This window comes from Drosophila sechellia, chromosome 3L (assembly GCF_004382195.2).
Source record: "Drosophila sechellia strain sech25 chromosome 3L, ASM438219v1, whole genome shotgun sequence".
NCBI classification, from domain to species: domain Eukaryota; kingdom Metazoa; phylum Arthropoda; class Insecta; order Diptera; family Drosophilidae; genus Drosophila; species Drosophila sechellia.
The window spans coordinates 2,487,395-2,510,129 of NC_045951.1; the positions used below are offsets into that span (position 1 = coordinate 2,487,395).

The following is a 22,735-nucleotide window of genomic DNA, read 5'->3' on the forward strand; positions in this document are numbered from 1 at the left end:
CACGCTCATCCGCTGTTCAAATACCCTTTGTTTGGGGGCCTAATTTTATAAACATCGCAAATATTGAAACAATAAGCTCGGCGAGTCGCATTGCGATTAAGGGGTTGTAATGAAAGGCGGATGAGTAAGTGATTTATTTAAAAACTATTAACATGGTTCACCCTTGAGTTATTAAGCTACTATCAATTCTACGGATCATCAATAAAATACGGTTGTGTTTGAAAAAAGTGTTAAATAAGCTGATATATTTACCAATAAAGCAACAGCGTTACAAGTATTTAATGATTAGATAATAATGCTTACATACTAAGTATCACGAACATCCCAGTTACCTTTAACCGAAACCCCAATGCAATTGCAAACTTTAATGGTTTTAAAACTTCCTGGGCCTTAGACCCACATTTATGCCCGAAGCTGAGCGCAGGATGAAGTTCAACATGGGCTTGAGCTCCTCTCCAAGGGGCAGCAGTTCATAGAACCTGAGGACCTTGCTGATCAGGATCTTCATTCCCAGAACGGCAAACTTCTGGCCAATGCAGTTCTTGGGTCCCGCACTGAAGGGTACATAGGCAAAGGTATCGTGGCCTTGCTCTTGGTCCTCCAAGAATCGCTCCGGCTTGAAGCTGAGGGGATCTGGGAAGTAGGCCGGATCCCGATGGGCGTAGTAGAGAACTAGGTAGATGCTTGTGTTGGCGGGAATGGTCTTGTCTCCGATCTTCAGCTCCTTCTGCGCGTGCCTACCAATGGCAGGCACTGACGGATATAGTCGCATGGTCTCCTTGATCACGCAGTCCAGATACTTCAGGTCCTGTATCTGGGCTTGGGTCACTGGAGCGGAGGCATCCGGGCCCAGGACGCGCAGCAACTCCTCGTAGATGCGCTGCTGAACCTCGGGATGCCTGGCAATGGCGTAGAGGGCGTGGGACACACCACTGCTGGTGGTGTCGTCGCCCTCGAACATGAAGGTGTCGACCTCCTCGCGTATGTCCGCATCGGATAGGGGCTGATTGTTGATGCTCGACTGCAGCAGGATGTCCAGCAGAGCCATCTGCGACTTGCTACCGATCTCGGCATCGCCCAGACCTGCAAGAGATTAGACAAAAGTCAGCAGTGATGACATGTGACTTCCTGGTGAGTCAGTGCACCCACTCAGCGGTCGGTAGGTGCCGTCGGCCTTAGCCCGCCGCACGGTTTCTCGCCGCTCGCTGATGACCTTGTCGGTGAAGTCGTGCATGACGCGGATATCGCTCAACAGTTGGCGGTGCAGCAAAGGTGCCGCCAGCGGGAACAGCCAGTTGTAGCGCCTCGAGAACCTGAACATGCGATCCGGTTGGATATAGACCACACTAAGGGAGTGGAAGTGGGGAAAGTCTTAGCGAGTTTCAGTTTATTATATGTAATGCCCACCTCTTCAGCGCCTTGATGTAGGGAAAATCGGGGTCGTTCTGGGCATTCACCTGTACACCCATGGCAGCCTCTGCGAAAAGATTGAATAAGTCAATACTAAATATAAACATGTATTTTAGTTTAGTAAATTATACGTGTCCAGTAAACAGAACGCATTCCCAGAATTCAAGTGCGACTTATTTAAAAGTCAAGTTTAATTTATTTTAATTGACGTTTTAAATTATCCTAATCTCATCTCGACTCACCTGTTATCACGTCAAGAGCTGCCAGCGACACATACTTGAGCATATCCACCGCTGTCTTGCCATCGGCCACCTTCCTCAGATTATCCGCCATAACGCCACTATGTCGATCCATGATCTCCACATAGTGTTCAAGGACCTTGAAGTGGAATGCGTGGGTGAAAATCTTCCTTCTGGCGTGCCATTTTCGACCCGTGCTAACGAGAAGCCCGTCGTTTAGGAAGGGTCGCAGATACTCGTAGAGTTGACCCTTTTCCAGGAGAGTGGTGCTACTCAAGATGGTCTCAAAGTACTGCAGGTCCTTCGTGTAGATCAGCGACTCGCCCAAGATCCAAAAACGAAAGGTCTTGCCATATTTGTCGAACTTTTCCCCCACCCATCCGATAATGTCTGAAAGGGTTCAAGGTGTTAGTTTTTTAAAATATAAGTAGTATTCTTGTGATCGATCGAACTCACTCTCCGCTCCCAAGTGCAGAGCCTGGACACCACAGCCCAGGATCGGAATGGAAATGGGTCCTGGGATCTTGGACTTCTCGAAGGCGAGGACTCGTTGCCGCTTGCGTCCAAAGTCCCAGGTGAGGAGCAAGATCAGAGCTCCCGTGATCAAGGTCAGCCACATGCTACTGTGGCTACTGTTGTGATGACCTTTTGGGGGTGATTAAGTCCGCGGATTGGCCCCGAATCCGTTCAGAGTTGGCTGTTTTAATTCGGTTTCACTTTTTGCGTTGTTGATGCCGCAGCTTTTGTAGATCAACTGTTTGGGCCGTGCGATGATAACCGGCCGCTTGACCAGCCAAGCGCAATTTCAGTTCAGTTTTTAAAACTTTACGTATAGTATATTCTCTGTATAATCGGATTCTCCGGCTCTCAGCGCGTTCCTCTCCGGGGAACTGGTTTTGGTTGAAACATATGAGTCGTGTTTTGATTATGAGTCCAAGTATTGCAAGTCGCGGTATGCGATTCGCATTCAAAACGGCCTTTTTGCTCTGGCAGATAGTCAAAGTGACCAAGTCGAGTGAGCAAGTGCTGATATTGAAAGTGTAAAGTGTGTACATACAGTGAGCGATCGATGCAGTGAATAAAATGATTAGCTTGAAATATTAAAGGTAAATTTATGCACCAGACCAACCCCTCGAAAATAGCAAATTCGCGACTTGGCGCAGGGCACCCAGGAAACGGTAGCATCTGCCGATAAGCAGAACAAGGCACTTGACAAGCCACCAGTCCAAGCCATTCCCGCCAGAAAAAACAGCTGTGACAATCGGAGCGAGGCGACAAGACACGAGGCCAGACCTCAAGACTGCACTCGGAAAAACGGGCAGTAATAATAACAAATCGAAGTAAAAAACATTTATCTTTTGTTGATATAAAAATAGCTTAGGGACTGTGTAATTGAAAACATTATCAATCCTAATCTATTTAATTTGTTTTCAAAGTTTATAATATATATAAATTCGTTTGTTTACCAAATGCCTTTTTCTCCGAGTGTATGAGGTCTTCAGTTGAATGGACTGCGATTGCTGCTCGTAGTTCTGGTTGCCGTTGTTCCCGGTTAACTCGTTGAACTTGGCGGCAGAGTTCATTGGAGTTGAAGTAGAAGACCGGGATGGGGGCATGGGTTCGGAACCATTGCGATATTACGATGTGGACGGGCACAAGTCGGCGGAACACCGGAGACAGTCGTAGCAAGTACATTCACTTGGCGGTCAATTAAGGCACTCGGATGACATCCGCACATGTTCCGCCGACATGGTCGTGGGCCTGGCCAGAAAACAAAACAAGTTATCAAAACGTCGAAAAGACCGAAAGAAGTTTACCTTTTTCCGCGACGATGACGCGGTTCCTCTGACGCCAGCGGAACGGTAAATGGGAGCGTCACATCAAATATATATATATATATATCTGTTCTATAGATACCAGATATAAGTAGAAAGAAAAGCAAAGAGTCGGCCAAATTGTAGACCATCTGAAAAACGTCGACTCACTTTATTCCCAGGGAAACTGAATCAAGAATTTCATGGTGGAGTAATAGAGGTAATTATGCGGGTCCCAGAGTTGGGGAGAATATATAGGAAAACTCAATCAATAAGGGCACGCCCATCTGCAGAACCGGGAAAATGCCGTGACAGGCACGTAGTACGGACAACCCCAGTGAAATATGGAGTTCCCCGCCCTAATGGGATTCATATAGAGCTGCATCCCAGATCTTAACCAGCTGTAAGTGGGATTCGAGGAAACTCCTTTGTCTGGCCTGCCCAAAAAACGCATGTTTCCTGCTTCCGTTGCAGTCAACACACGGAGTCACTCAACTGCCATTTACCCATGCCCCCAAACTCCAAAAAATCCACCCAATCTCCCCCGGATTTAACACCCCCATCCATGGCCATTGGCATCGAACAAAGAGCCGGACTGAGTTTTGTTTTGACGCATTTTCGGCGTTGTCTCGGCAACCGGCAAACCGAGGAACCAAAAGAATAACACGTCTGGGGATCCCCCAGTGGGTGGGGCTCTGGGCGTTGGATGATGGGTGTTGGACAGGGGCTGCTCACTCGAGGGTTGCTTCTGCCGACAGCACGTGTCTGGGGTACTGCGCCTGCTCGTGGAAAAACAAAAGCAGCTGATTGCAGGAGTTCCGCAACAAAGTTGCGGAGGCAAATGTTGACAAGCGTTAACCCCAGAAAGGTTGAAGCTCAAAAAACTATAAAGTTTTAAGTTTTAACAAAGTATGGAATATAAAATACATCTATTGCAAGGGAAAATCTGCCAAGTGCGAATGATGAGGTAAACAACTTTTCGCTAAGATAAGTGCAGCCCATTGCCAAATTTCGATTTCACAAAGCAACCAAAAAGTCGCGATACCTTGAACTTGAGGTGAAATTGTAGCTTTTAACTCAGAGTAACAATTAAGCAAGTTTTTCAGTTGGGCGCATAAGCAAAACTGCTGAACAAAAGACCCGAGAGTTGGTAACTACTTTTAAACCTTCCACTGGGCCGGCCTAATGAAATGTCGAATGGCCAGACAAAAGACAAAAGAGCCAAGCAGTCAGGCAAAAAGCGAAAAAGCTGTAAGCCCATGTTGACGTCGTAATTTTGCATCATTACCGCCGCCTTCAACTGCTCTCCTCCGGACTTGAAAAGCGGGCAAACTGCGGCGTGGGAAAGTCAACCCGACGCGATCTTGAATCTGCCCAACTATGGGATCTGGGATCTCCGATCTTGGAGCTCGGATCTCCGAGATCTCCGCGCATTGTCCGGATCTTCATTGCCTTTCATTGCTCTCATCAACTTGGAGCTTGGCGCCTTCGTGGGTAATTTTCACTCTTTCGGCTGCCAAAATCGCTGCTCTTGGGACTTTTGTGAGTCCCATTCGCTTTCTGCCATAATTCATTGCATAAGTCAATTTCTGTTTACCTGATGATTTATATGACGCGATGCATTACCGGCAATTCACCTGAGTTTCATATGGCTGCACTGGGAAAAAAGTGTGGCTTCTTCTTCTTAAGATCACTTTAGACTCATAGCAATTGTAAATAGTCCCATGGTCATATATCTTAGACAAATATATGTGTTTATTTTCTTAAAATAAGTCGAAAACAATTAAAATTATAGTTGTAGATTTTTCTAAGTGCCGCCACACAATCCAACTCGATGGCCTGCCTGATATCATTTTGCGGTTTGCCATCAAGTCAGATACTTCTGTTGGGAATATATCATGTTTTAGTATTATTAGCTGTGAGATATTATTATTTATACTTATTCAGCCTCAACTGCGGCTGCAACCTTGCTAAAAAACCGCTCAAACTCAACAGTTGCCACGGCCGTTGATTTATGGTTGCCTTTAAATCGTTTATCTCGAACCGGGTACTTGACATAGAGACAATGACAGAGACCCTCTAGGAACGGGGAGTTGGCATTGATCGTGATCGGGAGTGCAGCAGGCACTCTTCACATCATTTATATGAGCTATATGAGGTATTTTTGCATACATTTTCAACACCTTGAGGGAATCTGTGGGCTTACAACTCCATTAGAGATCATTCCGTGTGAGGGCCTCGTAAAGCGATGGCTTGATGGCGTGCCATTTTTTATGCCGCGCCAAATAGTTTATAAAACAATTCATTTTGTTATACCATTAAGTCGCCACAAACCGCTGCCGCATTGCCAAACTGATCGCGTGATCACTCTCAATCTCGGTTCACATTCACTTTTGGCCAAAGAAATTTCAATTTTAATTACCGCACTGGGTAATTCAATTACAAAACGCGAGTGAGCTGAGCAAGTGGACTGCTGATCAACGATCCCCGGAATGGCTTCTAATTATATGCAGAAGCGTCTCAGTTCCGTGGAACCTGAGCTCCCTGAGCTGTCCGTCAGTCGTGTGGAATGAAGGTGGTATCGCCTGGACTTTCGTACATGTATGTATCTTCAGGGTGTGGCTCAGCATGTCCATTCACCGCACCCAGGAGTTTGGCACTCAAACTAATTGCTCGCTAAACGCTTTCCAAAGGGCAATTACTGCACTAAAATCTATAGCTATCGACTGTGGAAACAGGAGAAGTTCAAGCCCGGGAGGAGCCACTCGCGTGTCTGCCCTCTGACCTATGGCTCCTGGCCAGCAGATATTCCCCAATCCCAATCTCACTCCACCGCGTCTGCAATTTCTGCCATTATTCCATTAGCCAGGCTTTTACTTTGATTTCACGTCTCAGCAGTTGTGGCTAAACTTTGAACTTTACCAATGCCATTTTCATGCGGTTATGCATGGTAATTGAAATCGATTTTTAGTTTCGTTTGGATTTCAATTGGAGACTTTAGCTTAAAGATGTACTACCCATTCTAAGATTCTTGAGATAATGCATTTGAAAATATTTCTGTGGTTTTCTGAACTAAGGTAATAAAATGTAAGGTGCTAAAACGCTCCTGATATAGTCATCATGTTACTCTTCAACGGATTTACACACGATCAGCAAACAGTGGACACTTCGTCCGACATTTTAGGTAGACGAGGTCCGAAAACCCAGCACCTGGTCAGCGTTTGCCTGTCGCGGGTCTGTCAAAATTTTTCCAAATTAATATGCAATTTAGCTGTCAGCAGTTTGGCTGTTTGTTTACCTGCCGTAGGCTCGCAGGTGGCGAGCCTCGTCGGGATTGGAACTCAGATACCTAAGTGTACTGGGACCCAATCCATGCTGCCTGCTCATTCGTCTTTGTTCGCTCGTCGCGTGCAGTTCGCTTTTCAATCGCTTTTCCAGTGCCTCTCGTAGTAAGGAAAACAGGTGCAGAGATTTCCCAAATGTGAGTGCGCCACGTTTTCCCTTTGGCATGGCCATTGCCAAATCGAAATCCAAACAAGTTCTTAGCGGTTTCTGAATGCCGCCTGTCGTTCCGAATAATCCGTGACATATATAAATGCCGGGCCCATTTCGTTGGGGTTTTGTTTTCCGCGCGACTTTGACTCACGCTGTGAGATATTTCTCAAGGCGGTCAGAATCCAAAAATCAAAATGTACCGAATCGTGTCCGGTGACTAATAACCGTCTGCTCAGAAGTTTATGAAAAATCTCCGAGTCGTTCTTAACGGTGCGGCTAAAAAAAAAAGTGAATACAAGGCGGTTTCCATTCGATACAGATAGAATCTTGTTTTGCTGAGACAAAGCCCAGCTTTTGATCAATGGAAGTGCTGAATGAAATGTGCGGGAAATAATAACGATTCTAGTGGAATTCTATGCCATTTCTATCGAGCATAATAATGAATTGTGTTGTCCCTCAACAAGTATTTGAAATTTGTTTTATTGGCAAAACATAATTCCAATAAATTCATAGCTTATGAATAATGCAGAATAATATGCTTGCCCCAACTTCCACCGTCTTACATGCTTTAAAATGTCAGTTGGTACAAGGAAACTGAATGACTAAGAGGATAATCCCCCGAGCCAAGCAATCAACTTGTCTCATTAGCCGCCCGCGGTTTTTTAACGTCAACGTCTGACGGCCAATAAAAATGAGACCCAGCCATAACAATAACCGATCCGATGACCATTTGCAAAAGAAAATACCATTGCCAACGCGAGGAAAATCGCTGCCCAGCGCCTAATAAAATCCATGGTCCATGGATGGTCCCCTATTAAAGGAGAAAGTTGGTTTGGTTTGGCTGCAGAGGAGGGCAAACATCTCAGCAGAAATAAAAGGCCGACTGACTGTCGATCGCTTCCTGTGCATTCTATTCGAAGAGGGACGTTCGAATAAGGCAGCTCCACTCGTTCATTAGTGGCCGGGAAAATGCTATGTCACGAGTTTCCTATTAAGATGGGGAAAATGGGAACGGATTGTGGAGTCCATTGAGGAAAACGCACGTTTTCAGCCATTCCTGCATGCATTCGTATCTGCACTCAAAGCTCTTTATCTCATATCTCGTGGATTCGCACCTTAATTGCCACACTTTATGCGCACTTTTTTAACGGTCTATCGTCTGTTTCTCTCTCTTGCAGCAATCTCGTTGCGAAAAGCAAGAGCCACTCGGGCATATCAGCACCCATCGGCCTTGGCCCCCAGCTACCACCCCTTCCCCTCGGCGGCGGCTTCGTTAAGTTGCGTCATGTAGCCAAGGAGGAGGACACCAGTAGCAGCAGCACCACATCCTCCGCCAAGGAATCGCCAGATAAGAAGGATCTCGGCCAGGAGCAGGCAGAAGCTTCGGGAGACTCATCGCACCCAACGGCTCTGCCGCAGTTTCTTCAAGGCGTCCAACGATCATCAACCGAAGTGAGTCTAGTATTCATCCGAGGAAGAAGTTGGAGGAGGTTAGATGTTAACAAGAAAAATCCAAAAGAGTCAAGAACGAATCAATTCCCTTGGATAATTTCAATTCAGAACCCCCTAATTGTATCTGACCCAGTGTCAATTGAACCGATTCACGTGTGAGCTGATGCCAACCATCCATTATCGATTATCCATTTATCCAGGTCATGGGCCCCGATCAGCGCTCTTTGGTGATTTCGAAGACCGGCTCCATTGCGGAGCGTTTGGCGGCACTCCACAAAAGTGGCGAGGACGACTGGAAGAAGCGCATTTCGAAGCGCGACGAAGTCGACGATGTGCACCGTGAAAACTTCGTAAACGTGAGTACCCACCACTTGTATCTGGTATCTGCAATCTTGAATATGGAGTATGTAGTGTATATGGTATCTGGAAGATAGGTTAAGCTGCAATGCATGCGGTGGTTTGCTGTGGACCGCAACGAATCCGATCTCGATCTCGATCGCAATTGCGTGAAAATGGTTTCCTTATTGCTAATCGTTTTGTTTATTAACGTTGTTGCATTTTCTCTGCAATTTCTGCAATGTGCCCGTTGTTCGTGCAATGCCAACTGAGCGTTAAACCTGACGGCAATGACATAATAATGCGAAAAGTGCAAGTGATACCGATCGCGGAGGGATGAGGATGAGGCTGGGAGTGTTATCTGGATGATGTGTGTGACTTACATTCGAGGAAGGGAAGTGACGTAATTGAAGTGGGTTCCGCGATAAAGTGTCTGTCTGCGAATTGCGTGTATTATGAATAATCAGAATGGATCATAATGCTACAGAAGGCCATTCTATACTTACCGAACCTAAATACCTGTAAAAGTCTCACGGTTACCAAAATGAAATATTCGATAAGAAAATGAATTACTGGCATCTTCATTCGCTATATAATACATTATAATAGATTGCTAAGTAATTAAGAAATTTATTGTTTATGCTTAGTATTACAATATACAATACACTTGATAAATTTACATTACGTATACGTCGTGTATACTACATGTAGTATACACAAAAACGTTGCATACTTTCGGGCATAGCGCCAACACACGGCGGTTCGAATCTCGTAAGAAATGTTGCATACTTTCAGGGTGACCAAGGTCCAACTTTGCATTGAATTTCAAACGAAAACGAACTTTTGCGCCTTTTTTTGGGGGAAGTGCAAGTTTGGCAAGTTTGCTGTTTTCACTAGCCAACTCAAGAGCTTCGCCCACTTTTGCCTTATTATTTATGGGCATGGGCACTTTGCGGCTGCTGCTATCAGACCTGGTTTAAAATCCGATTCCGTTTGGACTGTCAATTAGCCGATCCATTGAAAATTGCCGCTAGCTTTTGGCGAGACATGAAGTTAAGTGAACTCTCTCTCTCTGGTAAACGGTTACTTCTGGTTCATAATTATGCGGGTAGTCTTCGCCCGCCCTTTTCGCGCCTTTCCCCAAAGTAGTCGCCGAAGTAATCACACTTAATTACTGGGACTCCGCCTCCTTATACGAGTTTATATGTGTATATAATATATATGGTGCCCACCATCCCATCGTCTGTTGGGTGGAGAAATTGTGAGGAAATCGTGTCAGGGCGATCTTCTGACCCACACACCAAACAAAATGCATATTATATTCCCCACTCTCAGGCCAAATGAGTTTTCAAGTGCTGTCGCTATTGTTATTGTTGTGGTTGCTACAGCTGTTACTGTTTTGGGTTCCCTATTTTCATAGTGGCTCAGTGCACTGAGAGGAAGAATTGTGTCTTCCTCGTGAGAGAATTATATCATATATACTAACTACAAAGTATTATTTTCTGTGTGCTTGACGACACTGGGACAAGGTCAATGTGCAGAGCGTATATTTAGAGAAGATACATCATCTGAAAGGGAGTGCCCATTTCGCTTGTTCCCCACCTAAAGTTCTACCCTCATTTTCCGCCCCACGACACTTGACGCCCATTATAGTACAATTTATTAATAATTAAGATGAATTTCTGTTTTCCCTGCTCTGATGGAGGCGAGACACTCGTATTCATGCGCTGTTTGGCAGACGTCCCAGGTGGCGTATGCGCAATTAGTCTGCCCAACTCTTTGACGCAGTCCCCAAGCGCGTGTCAAGGCAGAAAGAAATCTTTGTAATTTAGCACAATTTATCAGGCCGCGATCGCAGAAAGCGAGTGAGCAAACGAGCGGAGCAAATGAAAATGCGCATAGTAATGAAGGGCTCGCCAGAGTGCCGCATCCAGAATACAGCAACTAGCATCCAGCATCTTGCATCCAGCATCCAGGAGTTTCGGTTCCAAGAGGGCAGCTAAAAATATATAGACAGTGTCTAGTTTTCTGCTCCTGCCTTTACAATTTGGAGGCAACTGCCAACTTACATTTTGCCATAATTTTCCAAACTTGCCTTGTGGGCTGTGGCAAGCGCAGCATCTGGAAAAGCAAACCAAGAGCAACTACAGCAGCCAGACCAGACACTCAGAGAAAAAATGTAACTCAAAAATATACGTTTGGTTTCTAAGCTGTAGGCAGTAAGTCCCTAAACTATAAAAAAATATCTTTCAAATATATTCGCCTGATCTTCAACTTTTTGATTAAGCCAAACACTTGGCTCTTGGAAATATATGTTTTTAAAAAGTTTACTTACGTTTTTCCCTAACTGTAGCAACAATTACAAAGCGAAGAAATAAAGATGGAAAAGGAGGCGACCGAAGGTTGCTTTTGGACTGCTTCTAACTGGCAGAAGTTGTTGTTTTAGGGGCTTCGCAGGGTCCGCAGCATTTGATCTCCGCCTGGAGATCTTGAACGTGCTCATCTTCCAGCTGCAGGCCTCGCCTCATGCTGTTGTAAATTGTTTTGTAAATTTGATATACTTGCAGTTTTGTGCTGCAGCTCGCCGCAGTCTACTTCATTATCATTGTTGCAGTTGCGATGTTGCTGCAATGCTGCAATGTTGCTGCGGTGCTGTTGATGTTGCTGCTGTACTTGTTCATTAGTCCATGCCCTCCTCGCTGTAGTGACAACAGCGGCGGAAAGGGGCAGGAAAACAGCAGTACCCCGAGCTGTTCATAAACTTCTAAAATCAACTGCGGCCCTCTGTTTCCCCGTTTGTATCTGTATATATATATATATATATATATATATCTGCTGCTGTATCTGTATCTGGGGGATGTATCTATGAGCTGCAAGAATGCCTGCTTATTGCTGATTACTTTTATTGCTTCTGTGTGTGATTCATTACTTTTCGAGATAAGGTGTCTTGCTGCTCTCGATCCTCTACCTTTGTTCTTAGTTTCTTGGCAGCTATTGAATTTTTAGACAATTACATCATTGTGCCTCAAGTTGCTGAACTTGCATTGGTTTATTTTTAGTGCGACTAAATGAATTTCGCGATAGGCCTTCTTGGCTGCCTTCTTCTTCTCTGGTGATTTATCTCATCAGCTTGGGCAGATGTGGGCCCAGCCCAAAAATTTCGTTGTCCCTTTTTATGTGGTCACATTCCAGTCACGAAGTGTACAGAAAATGTGTGTGTATACAGATGATCGTTTTAAGTTTTGGTACAATGTAAAAGTAAGACTTAAAACAGCTTCCGAAACAATAATGTATTTCGAAATAAGAATTGAGAAATAATTACAAAGAACCATTACTAGTTCAGTTTCATAGCTGATATTTGGCACTTTAAATTCACCCTTTTTATATTTTACCCATTTTCACGGCATGCCAACAATGATCTTGTTTACTACGCTTAGTTTAATTTAAAAACCCTTCTAAGCTGACGTCTTCGCAGCTTCGTCTTTCTCCTCGTCATCGGAGACTCGCAGCTTCGTTTTCCTCGAAGACCCGGCTTTTGAAGAATCCGATCCAATGCGATACGATGCGATCCCGAGTTTCCGAGTTCCCGACTTCGGCAGTCTGTAAATTTACGAGGCAGTTTGAATCGCGACTTGGAAGCGAGTGGTTCGCACTTCGCAGCGGCAATACAAGTTTGATTTCAGCTCTCGATTCGCCAGACTTTGTTGCTATTGTTATTAGTAAAATTAAAATTGATAAGCGGCAACTAAAAATAAAAATAAAACTGGAGGCCCGCTGCGAGTTGCATAAAAAGTAATGCGAAGTGGTTTCCTGAGTTGCATAAACTGTCGAATGCAGCAGGAAGCGAATGGCACTGTTTTTACTTATCTATTTTTCTTTTTTTTTTGGTTCGCATTCGCTTGGCAGCGGCTGAAAAGAAAAAGTGAAATATGAAATTATGAAAAGCGATATATAAATACCAAAGTGTTTCAAGGCTGGCTATTCCACTTGTGTGCACAAATAGGCACAAATACATACATACGCGACTACCCACCCACCTGCAAATACAAAACTTTCTCAAAGTGCGACTGTCAAAATAAAATAAGATTTGACATGAAATCTCCGAAGTGACCGCAATCTCTTTGGCCATTACAAATCGCATAGAAAAGATTCGGAAACAGAACCAGAACCCACGCAAGTGATTCAGAAATAAGTATTTCACTATGCTCGACACAAAATGTGTTCTGAAATCCGAAAGGCGCATCTGTTTTCACATCTAGTCGCGATGCAAATGTCTATATTAGATGGGAAGATTTTACAGAAAGATGAAACAAATTTCTAAGGGGCGCAAGATCAACAATTAGCAATTAATTCCCATAAATCACAAAGAGGCACCCCAGTTGCTCCGCTTGTTGTTGTTGATCGTGCCTTTCTATATTTGGTTTATTTACCTACGTGAGCTGTTTGCATATGTCGCGTCTCTGATAAACCAGGCAAATAGCACCGAAGATGATACAGAGCTCAGTGGAAATGTGGAAACCCCTGCAAATATTTACACTAATCTTGCAAAAGAGATATGTATATTCCTAAAAAAACCTTAAAAATATAACATGCTATTAAAATAAAAAATATGAGTGCGAACTATAATAATATTAAATTACAAAAAATATTAACTTAAAATACAAAAATTATAATATTTAATATAAGATTTGCAAAGGGTTAAGGTTTGCTGAAAGAACTTCTTTGAAATGAAAGTTGCCCACTTGCTGGCTCCCTCGCACGCGCACGCTCTTATCAGACATGATCAACTACTTGACCCAAGCAGACCCAACCAGAACAACAACAAAAACAATTGCAGACCGAACAACAACAACAGCGCAACAGCATCATCAGATTGCCAAGAAGAATTCTGCGCAAGTGCAGCAGGTTTGCTCTCTTGAAGAGCGAGCGAAAGGCGACTGCGCTCGCCAAAGAGAGCAGCCGAGCGAGCGAGAGAGCGTGGGGAGAGCAAAAGCTCCCCGCTTTGGGGAGCAGTTTCGTATCGCACCGCTGAATTTCGCATCGGCAATCGCGTTCACGTCTGAGTTCGAAAAGAGGAGCCGAAGAGAGGAGAACGACCGCGAGGCGCAACGGAATACAAAAAGCGGCTGAAGAAACAAAAGAATCCGATCCGAAACAGCTCGCAAAAAACTAAATTGCAACTAAATAAATAAATCAATAAAGCTCGGGATATCAGATGTCGGGGCAAGATAAAAATACGCACTAATGAAAATATAAATATAAATATTAATGCAAGCTGCAGTCGCAAAGTGCAAAGCGCAGTGGACACCACTTGAAGAAAGGTGTGTGGGTGTGTGAGGATGTGATCCTTAAAACTACGAAACTTTTGAATACGAGTTTGCAATGTTTTGTTTTGAGTGTCACTCATAATTTTTTAAATGTCTTGCCAAGCTATTTTTATTCAAAACAAATTGAACTCAAGCTGAAGTGATACAAAACATAGCAAAACTCTAAACAAAGCTTGAATAAACATTTAAACAAGAAAATACCTAAAAATATTTGAAAAGAAAGAACCAAAATCTGCGAAGTGTAATGACCAGCTCTTGAAAACACTTTAAAAACTGAACGTCCAACAAAATCTGAATAATTTCTAGAACTCTTTCACAAATAAAGAGAACATACATGCATATATTTGTGTGGACACAAAAAGAAAAACGCGAATTAAGTAAATAAACCAGTCACGGAAGACATTGCTAAATAAATAAAAACTCCAAGTAAATATTTTGCAATGTGTTCCGTTCTGCCAGCCGTGAAAATAAATTAAATATCCCATTATTTAACCAATCCCCTTGCAGAGTGATGTGATGTCATAATAAAACTTTGCCCTTATCGACAATATAAAAAAAGTGAAATAAACGATATCAGCGGAAAAGCGAGGTAAAAGTTAATAAATACCCGCCAAGCAAATCGAATTGCAATTTGTGATAACAAAGCGAGCATGACGGGCTACACGGAATACGTGGAAACCGCCTGGAAGTATACGGAATGGCTACCTTACCTCCTCGTCTCCTACGTGGTAGTCACCCTGCTGCCCAAGTCCCTCATCCGGATGAAACGCTTCGCGGACGCGGACTACGAGGCCAACAGGAACATGTTCCACCGCTGCTACGGCCCAGAGCTGTGCTGCCACGTCCTGGCCCAGGAGCAGGTCGCCGGAAAGGTGAAACCCAAGGCCAGGAAGCCCGTGACCCGGGTGTATCCCAAGCGTCAGCAGGTGGCTCCCAAAGCGGAGCTACCACCTCCAAGTCCAGCTCCCGTGAAGCGGAGCAACGTCACCAAGATAGCCAGGATGTTTGAGACGGGCAACACGCGCCAGGTGAGCCGAGTTGCGCCCATAACGCTTCCCGAGATCAGGATGTTCGGAGCAAGCGATGAGTCCAGAGACTCGACGCCTTGCGCCTCGCGGAAAACCAGCATCTCCAGTCAGCTCTCGGCCCAGCTGCAGCACATCGAGCAGTCGATACACCTGTGGCAGGAACTGGAGGAGGAGCCGTCCAAGAAGTCATCCGGCCACAGCGATTGGGAGCCCGTGGCAGTGCCGGTTCCAAGACGAACCCGTGGTACCTCTGCCACGCCATCTACGGCCTCCCCGCTCTCCAGTTCCCCGGAACCGGAGCACTCCCGCTCTCAGGTTCTCCTGAGGAAGCCGCCTTCCCTGTGCCTGCAGACCAGCATGGAGGACATATTCCAGGTGATCGCCCGGTGTGCCGAGGAGCCGGAAGACTGCCCGGACTGCCAGTGCCTGTCGCCGGTGACCAGCATCGATGATATTCTCTCCGAGCGGAGGTTCTCTCGTCCCCTTTCCGCCTACTCCATCACCGATCTCCTCAACGAAGAGCAGGCCTCGTGTATCGAAGAGACCACGTACATCAACGAAACCAGATGAGGAGCACGGAGGGATTGAAGGAACGTTTTATGGTTCCATCCCCCAGGGTCAGATGGAACCACCAGGTGAACTCCCATCCCATCCAGGCATTTGTCCAGGTAACAAAGCCACCGGAGACCTTGCCAAGTCCTAAATCCACAGGAAACCGCCCGCATTTTGTTTGTTTAATCGACGGAAACTTAAGCAACTCAAAGTCAAGACTTTCCAACCCAAATCGCAATTGGCAATCGAAGCCTGTACTTAGAATCGCAATCAATTGTATAAAAACGTTTGTTCTGTCTGGAAACCGAATTCAAATTGCGAAGCATCTCATTCACAGAGAACAGTACTGCTAAACTAATATGCTGATTGTACGTATTAACCTATGAATAAACATGAATTTGTATGGTAGTATTACTTATCGTTAAATGTACTATATGTTATAAATGCGAACTGTATCAAATGCAGCACACACACCTTATTGTCGTATATTCTTAATAAAGAGAAAACACAGTATATTTTCGTATGCACAGCTGCTTGGGCATGCGAACAATTTTAGATGAACGTTGACCATCTAGTTATTTCTTGCACCTTTTTAGCCCGACACAGCTGCCAGCTAATTTATTTTTCAGTTTGGCAAGTCTAGCAAGACCATCCAAGCGTGTCTTGGCCCCAAACACAATTTGTCAAATAAATTGACGCAAATCAAAACGTTGGAGGAGCGATCATTAATTTAAATTGGGAGATGGAAATTGGGAATTAGGAAAAGTATTCACCGCAAAACGATTTTGATGTGAGGTAATTTCGTTGCTGTGGCTTTTGATTGATTCGATGGGGATTTATAATGTCGACGAGCTACAGCAGAAGACACACCAGATACCCTACGGTGAAAGGTCTCTGGGGATGTGAGTTCCATTGAACCTTGGATAGTGCAACAAGTGGCCGCTGCTGCAATACAAACAAGAACGAACAATAAATCCGCAGCCGGGCGACCTTATCAATCCCATTATGCTGCTCTCCAGTTGATGGGGCCGCACCCAGGGAACTATAGATTAAGCAGCTCTACAGATACACGAGTTCCGGGAAATTTTCCAGTTTATTTCTCCACAGCGAAGCCACAAAATTAGCCAGTTGCCCACGCATTCCGCACTTGATCTTGACCATCAAGCAATTGGCAACCTCAACTTGGCCTAATTGGCAGCGAGTCGATTTGATTTGATTTGGCTTGGCTTAGTTTTACCGGTTGCCAAAATCCACCAAAAGCAGAGAAAACTTAATATGTTCATATGCTAATTTTAACATTTGCTGTAGTTTTGCTGAATATATATATTTTTCATCTCATGCGAAAACCAAATACAGCGACGCAAATAAGCACAACGGCCAATAAAATATTGTAAATTGGCCTTTATTGGTCGAGATTCTGTGGCGTCATACCTTACTGGTTGATGTGGTCACATCACTTTTGGGCTCTCCTCTAGCGGAAGAATTCTACCTTTCGGTTTCAATCGCATCGTTCGTTAATCAAATTGTTGTCCCGCCGCTTTGTTTTCCTTGTTCATTAGCCCCCTGCTCTTGCCCACTTCGTGTTCCATTATTTGTTTTATCAATTTATGTATGGGATGATTCATTCCGAGAGGTTCGTATGACACACGCTGAAATTCAAGAGAAATACGTCGTTGTGGCGAAAGAGTTAAGAGGGTCCTCAAGGCTGGCTACTATTTTTGTCTCTTCGATTGCAGCGTTTGGCATTCAGGCTTTAAATTATCATAATTTATTGTAGGGCACATTTACTGAGTTGAGATAGACAGGGGGGCACACATAAGGCTGAAGTCGAGCAAACAAACATACCCAAACATTCCTAAACATTGCATAAGCAAATCAAACACAGATTTGACAACATTAAATAAGATAATGCGATTATGAACTTCACCCAAAGACACAGTTTTGTTCAGATAAGATACGCTTGTTTCATATCTTTATCGATATTTCAGTCACGCCATAACTTATGCTGATGCCCGTGTAAACACATGAATTAACTTTTCGCTAGGCACTGCCAGTTTCAGAATGTAAACAAATCAATAGTGCAGGGAAGTCGAGTGAACACCGCGTTCCATATCGGCAGCTATTCGTTTCTTATCTTTCCACTGAATTGAGAGTACTGAACACCAGGAGAAAGAACTACATACATTGACTTACGGACTGTCCCTCGTAAAAGTTTATATTGCAACTGCAAAAACTAGTAAAAATATAATAAAATGTTGCTCCTTCTACAATATATCAGGTATTTATTTCTACTGACAAGAATATTAGGATCAGAAAACATTTTTGCACAGATCCTGATGCTCTGGTACTAACCTATACCAAATTCGGCCCTAGGCTAGCTCGATATTTCGCAGTGCAGCCTTATCTAATCGAATGACGCGCACTGTCTCCCGCCGGAGCTCTCCAGTGGCGCGGGTCTAGAGCTCTGGAGCTTCGGCGGAGGTGCGCAATTAGCCAAGCGGCGATTGGCAGTCGCCAGATTGGCTTTGTGCTGGCCGGCAGCAAAGCAAACGACACTCGAGTCGAGTTCCCGATACTTTGGCGCATCCATTCCGGGTCACTAATGGAGCGTACTTGGCTGTAGAGGCCTTCAGATTTCGAGGTGTGCCAGGGAAATGCGACGCAGCAGCTGGAAAATCGCCAATCGCTAATAATAAACAAACAAGCTATTAAATCGCAGGCATGGAAAAAGTAAAACTGGTAAAAGCTTTTTCCTCAATCCAAAAACCTTTGGCAAACAGAAGCGTTGTGGCCCGTGAGTCATTGGAATTGGGAACAACCCAGCCGATAAGGCCGCGAGACTGTTGACCATATATTGGAGGCTATAAAAACTTGGTTAATTTCTTTATAAACGCGTTCATATTTGGGGCTTAGAGCGTGGGTGGTCCCAAATTTTTGTAAAGTGAATGTAATCACGATCTCGTCTAACTCTTGTTTTTCAGGAATCGCTATCTTTGGCCCACTCGCTGTCGGACAAACCACTGCCCCCATCACCTTTGATACCCACCAGCTTGGAGGGCGGCAAGGTCTCCGATCGTTTGAGCAAACTCAAGTGCAACTCGGAGAACTGGAAGCAGCGCATAGGTAAGTGCTTATAGCCAGTGAAAAACAGAGAGTACTACTAATGAAATTCACACCGTGCAGAGCAAACCGACGCCAAGAAGTTCACAGTCGCCGGTCGACTGCAAAAGAAGGCCCAATCCCCCGTGGATCTTCAATTCGAGCGTTCTGCCAATGATGCGGCCAAAAAGTGTCCCATGCTGGAGGTGCGCAGCGCCAATCAGCCGCAGCTTGGTCTGGCCAAGAGCCCCTCCATGATGGTTACCTCTAGCACCGGCACCAACAGCACCAGCAAGAGCGCACTCCGCAGCCTGAGCGTGAATCCCGAGGAGGAGGGACCCACCAGCCTGAGTCGCTCCAACAGCAGCAGCTCGGAGTCCGATGGAGAGCACAACTCCCCCCAGAATGCCAAGCAGAACAAGGAGCTGGCCAACAACAAGAGTGCCGCAGCACCCACCAATGTGGGAGCCAGGATTCAGGTGCACCGGCTGGACGACAAGGAAACTTTCGAGAACTTCTTCTCCTCCAAGCCGAAGAAGGAGGAGAACGTTGAGCTGGAGATCAGCGCCTTCGATGACATCAAGCCTACTGAGCGGTAAGTTTCAAATTTCAGAGAGAATGAATTCCAAATTCAAAATATAAATTTCCCTTTAATACAGCTTGGTAAGCAAGCGACACGTACAGGGGCCCAAGGGTCGACGGGCTGCACGCAATCCTCTCAAGAGTTTAGCTGCTCGTGATGACATTAGCTCCGAGTACACAGAAATGAGGTCGGGCATAGCCGAGCGAGAACTACGGCGCCTTAAGCTGGAGTCATGTAAGTGAAGCCAACAGCCAAATTAGAAGCCCAACTAATGTTATTGATTCCACAGATGGTCATAATGCCAACTTGGCTGCAGAGGCTATAGCCGGATTGGCCTCCGTCGAGGACTTCAAGTCGGTGGCACTGCGCTCCTCGTCAATTCCACTGCAGCAGATGTGGCTACCCCACAAGCCAGTGATGTTACTCCATGTTAAGGGGCGCACACATGTCCAAACCCGACTGGTGGAACCCGTGCACACCTCCCTGAACCGTGGTGATTGCTTCATCCTCGTAGCCGGATCGCAGCTTTTCCGCTACGTTGGATCCTTCGCCAACGTGATTGAGATCTCCCGGAGCAAGAAGATCTGCGCTGCCATTGTGGAAAACAAGGATCTCGGATGCACCGCTACCCAGGAGGTGATCCTGACCGATGGCAAGTATTTAAAGGAGCGCCAGTGGCGTCAATTCTGGCAGCTTTTGGGCAAAAAAGAGGATGATCAATCGGATATAGCCGAATGCGGTCATGCGGATGAAGACGACGTGTTCGAAAGCAGCCTGATCGAGACTAACAAGATCTACGAGTACCAGGATGAGGCGCTCATTCCGTTGGAGAAATTCTGGGGCTGCATCCCCAAGGTGGACATGTTGGACACGCGTAAAGTTTTGGTCTTTGACTTTGGCAGCGAGTTGTATGTGTGGAATGGCAAGAATGCCCCTTCGGATGCCAAGCGAGCTGCCATGAGATTGGCCCAGGAACACTTTGGTGCTGAGAATTCGGCAGATTATGCCGACTGCTACTTGAATCCTCTCAACTATGTCGCTATAGTGGGTCGTCGTGAGAACACTAAGTATGCCAAAAGGTGCGCTCAGCGTCCAGAATGGTGTGTTCTCGGCAAGATCACCCAGAACATGGAGACGGTGCTATTCAAGGAGAAGTTCAGTGACTGGCCAGAGATAGAACGCGAGGATCTAGAGAAGGATTACCTTTCAAACGGAGTGCATATGGTGCGTGCTTTAAACGGCACCGCTTTGCACAAAGGAGAACCCTACCAGGAACCGAATCTGGTGCTCGAGCAGGCCAACTTGGGGCGTGGCAATTTCTACTACGATACGGACACTATGCGGCACTTCGATGTTATCACTAAGTCTACGGACAAATGGCAGATTCACGAGTTCAACTTTGATGCCGCTAATAATCGCGACGACTACGGTCACTTCTACTCGGCGGAGAGCTATATAGTGCGCTGGATCTATCAGATTTCGGTCACGGTTCGCGAACTCAGTGGCAAGGTGTCGAACAGGAGCACAGTGGGTCGGGACAGGTGTGTCTATTTCACCTGGCAAGGACAGGACTCTAGTGCCAACGAGAAGGGTGCAGCTGCTTTGCTGACTGTGGAGTTGGACAAGGAGAAAGGCGCACAAATGCGGGTGTCGCAGGGAGATGAGTGCACAGCCTTCATCCGTCTGTTCCGGCAAATGTGGCAACATCGTGGACGCAAGGAGCTATGTCTGGAGAGGCACAGCGAGTGGAGACTCTACCAACTGCAGGGCAACGTCAGCGAGGAGACCATCATCAAGGAGGTCGTCTGCCAGTCCAGCCATTTGCGATCACGCAGCTCCATGCTGTTAATTCACGGCAGTGAGGGAAATGTGATTGTCTGGCATGGATCGAAGAGTGCTCCTCATACGCGTAATGTGGCTGTAGGGGTTGCTCAGGATCTGATCAAGACGGTGCCTAAAGATCTCTTTAGCGCCGAAACTGCCAACCTAACTGAGGTGGAGGAGGGTTCCGAAGACGATCAGTGCAAGAAGGCCTTAGGATTGATGGATGAAAGAAATGAATACGGCAGCCTGCTTAAGGCCACCAAGTCCTTTGATTACCAAATAAGGATCTTCAACTTCTCCAGCACCCAGGGTGTTTTTAAAGCGCTCGAACTGAGCGATCCGCTGCGCTGCCAGGATCTGCACAGTCCGTATCCCTTCAGCCAGTCTCAGTTGTACAATGCAAGGCAGCCGAATATCTTTTTGCTGGACGACGGCGATGAGTTGTGGCTCTGGATGGGATGGTGGCCTCTGGAAGATGTTAAGAGTACGTACTGTATAGTCAACGATGTGTTTGGATAGAAATTAACCTTTTTACTTTGCTTATAGTAAACACCGATGAGCGAAGCAGTCCCACCAATGACAATCGCGCTGGAGTAAATCGCTGGATCTCAGAGAGACGTGCAGCCCTCGAGACAGCCGTTGACTATTGGCGTGCCAAGCACGGCGAGAACGAGAAAGAGCCCTTCCATGGCATCAAAGGCCAGGTGGTGTGGGCAGGCCTGGAGCCACTGGCCTTCAAGGCGCTATTTCCCGATTGGACAGAACGTCCGGATGTAAGGGAAATCAACGAAGAGGTAAGTTGGGAAGCAGCAAATCAAATGCAGCGTACTTATTGCTCTTGTTTCCCCTGCAGGATGGGCGAACTGATGCTTCCATATCGATCGGCACAATGCTGGCACAAATGACGCAGACCGAGTATCCCCTGGAAGTTCTGAAAGCCCGACCCCTGCCCGAAGGTGTGGAGCCCACCCGCCTGGAGGTCTACCTTAATGCTGAGGACTTCCAGGCTGCACTGGGATGCAGCCGGGGGGAATTCGAGCAGCTGCCCATCTGGAAACAGACCAAGCTGAAGAAGGAACGAGGGCTGTTCTAGGAGAGAGGCAGGCACAATGCAACTTTATAGACTTGAACACAATCACAAAACACAAACAAGGCACTTTTATAAGCACTTTTTGTAGGCGGCGATGCTTTTGCAACGGACACAGACAGGCCTATTTAGTATAGCATATACACACGTGCGCATATCCCTATGTACTCTCTATTTTACACATATTACATAGCCTTTATATATGTAACGACTACTATGCAAGTGCACGATGCCAGGCAATAAATTTCAACTCGCTTCATTCGGTAGCTGTGCGGAGTTTCGAGTTCTATTATATCGTATACCTGTACATAATATTAAGTTGAGTTGTTTTACCATTATTTTATTTAATATTTTATCGATTTAACGAAATTGCATTTGTTCAATCTCTGCAAACACCAAAAAACCAACGAGCTCTCTCGTTATCATTATTTTCAATTCGAAATCATTTTAATGTTAGCTTTATTTCCTAATTTTATAACTATGTATTTG

At 45.6% G+C, this 22,735-nt stretch overlaps 3 protein-coding genes and 1 long non-coding RNA gene across 16 annotated transcripts in view; 2 read left to right on the top strand and 2 right to left on the bottom strand.

The window, feature by feature from the left end:
* The window catches only part of LOC6610486 (supervillin), a 106,006-nt gene extending 83,442 nt beyond the window's left edge, over positions 1–22,564 (top strand). For 11 of the 12 annotated variants that reach the window (XM_032719654.1, XM_032719655.1, XM_032719656.1 and 8 more), the window contains 8 exons: positions 8,137–8,410; positions 8,611–8,766; positions 18,635–18,776; positions 18,837–19,347; positions 19,412–19,569; positions 19,625–21,643; positions 21,706–21,953; positions 22,013–22,564. In XM_032719654.1, the coding sequence (XP_032575545.1) occupies positions 8,137–8,410; positions 8,611–8,766; positions 18,635–18,776; positions 18,837–19,347; positions 19,412–19,569; positions 19,625–21,643; positions 21,706–21,953; positions 22,013–22,252 (3,748 nt within the window). In that variant the 3' untranslated portion in view covers positions 22,253–22,564. Of the gene's footprint in view, positions 1–8,136; positions 8,411–8,610; positions 8,767–18,163; positions 18,393–18,634; positions 18,777–18,836; positions 19,348–19,411; positions 19,570–19,624; positions 21,644–21,705; positions 21,954–22,012 lie in introns of those variants that run through there. The other variant, XM_032719671.1, reaches the window with a different exon arrangement.
* LOC6610489 (probable cytochrome P450 4d20) lies at positions 221–2,416 on the bottom strand. The gene is made up of 5 exons (XM_002035033.2): positions 2,106–2,416; positions 1,653–2,039; positions 1,408–1,477; positions 1,150–1,346; positions 221–1,083 (listed from the first exon to the last, which is right to left on the bottom strand). Exons 1-5 carry the CDS (start codon positions 2,266–2,268, stop codon positions 374–376), a joined length of 1,527 nt encoding a protein of 508 aa, XP_002035069.1. The 5' UTR covers positions 2,269–2,416; the 3' UTR covers positions 221–373.
* Positions 10,663–11,174, bottom strand: LOC116801272. The gene is made up of 3 exons (XR_004361898.1): positions 11,082–11,174; positions 10,816–10,867; positions 10,663–10,745 (listed from the first exon to the last, which is right to left on the bottom strand). It is a non-coding gene; the product is annotated as an uncharacterized LOC116801272 (long non-coding RNA).
* LOC116801270 lies at positions 12,369–16,214 on the top strand. 2 transcript variants are annotated; one of them, XM_032719700.1, is made up of 2 exons: positions 12,369–12,538; positions 14,581–16,214. In XM_032719700.1, exon 2 carries the CDS (start codon positions 14,724–14,726, stop codon positions 15,669–15,671), a length of 948 nt encoding a protein of 315 aa, XP_032575591.1. In that variant the 5' UTR covers positions 12,369–12,538; positions 14,581–14,723; the 3' UTR covers positions 15,672–16,214. The 2 variants fall into 2 exon arrangements, with proteins under 2 accessions (XP_032575591.1, XP_032575590.1); XM_032719699.1 differs by lacking the exon at positions 12,369–12,538 and adding an exon at positions 13,791–14,067.
* Positions 22,565–22,735: the final 171 nt, after the last annotated feature.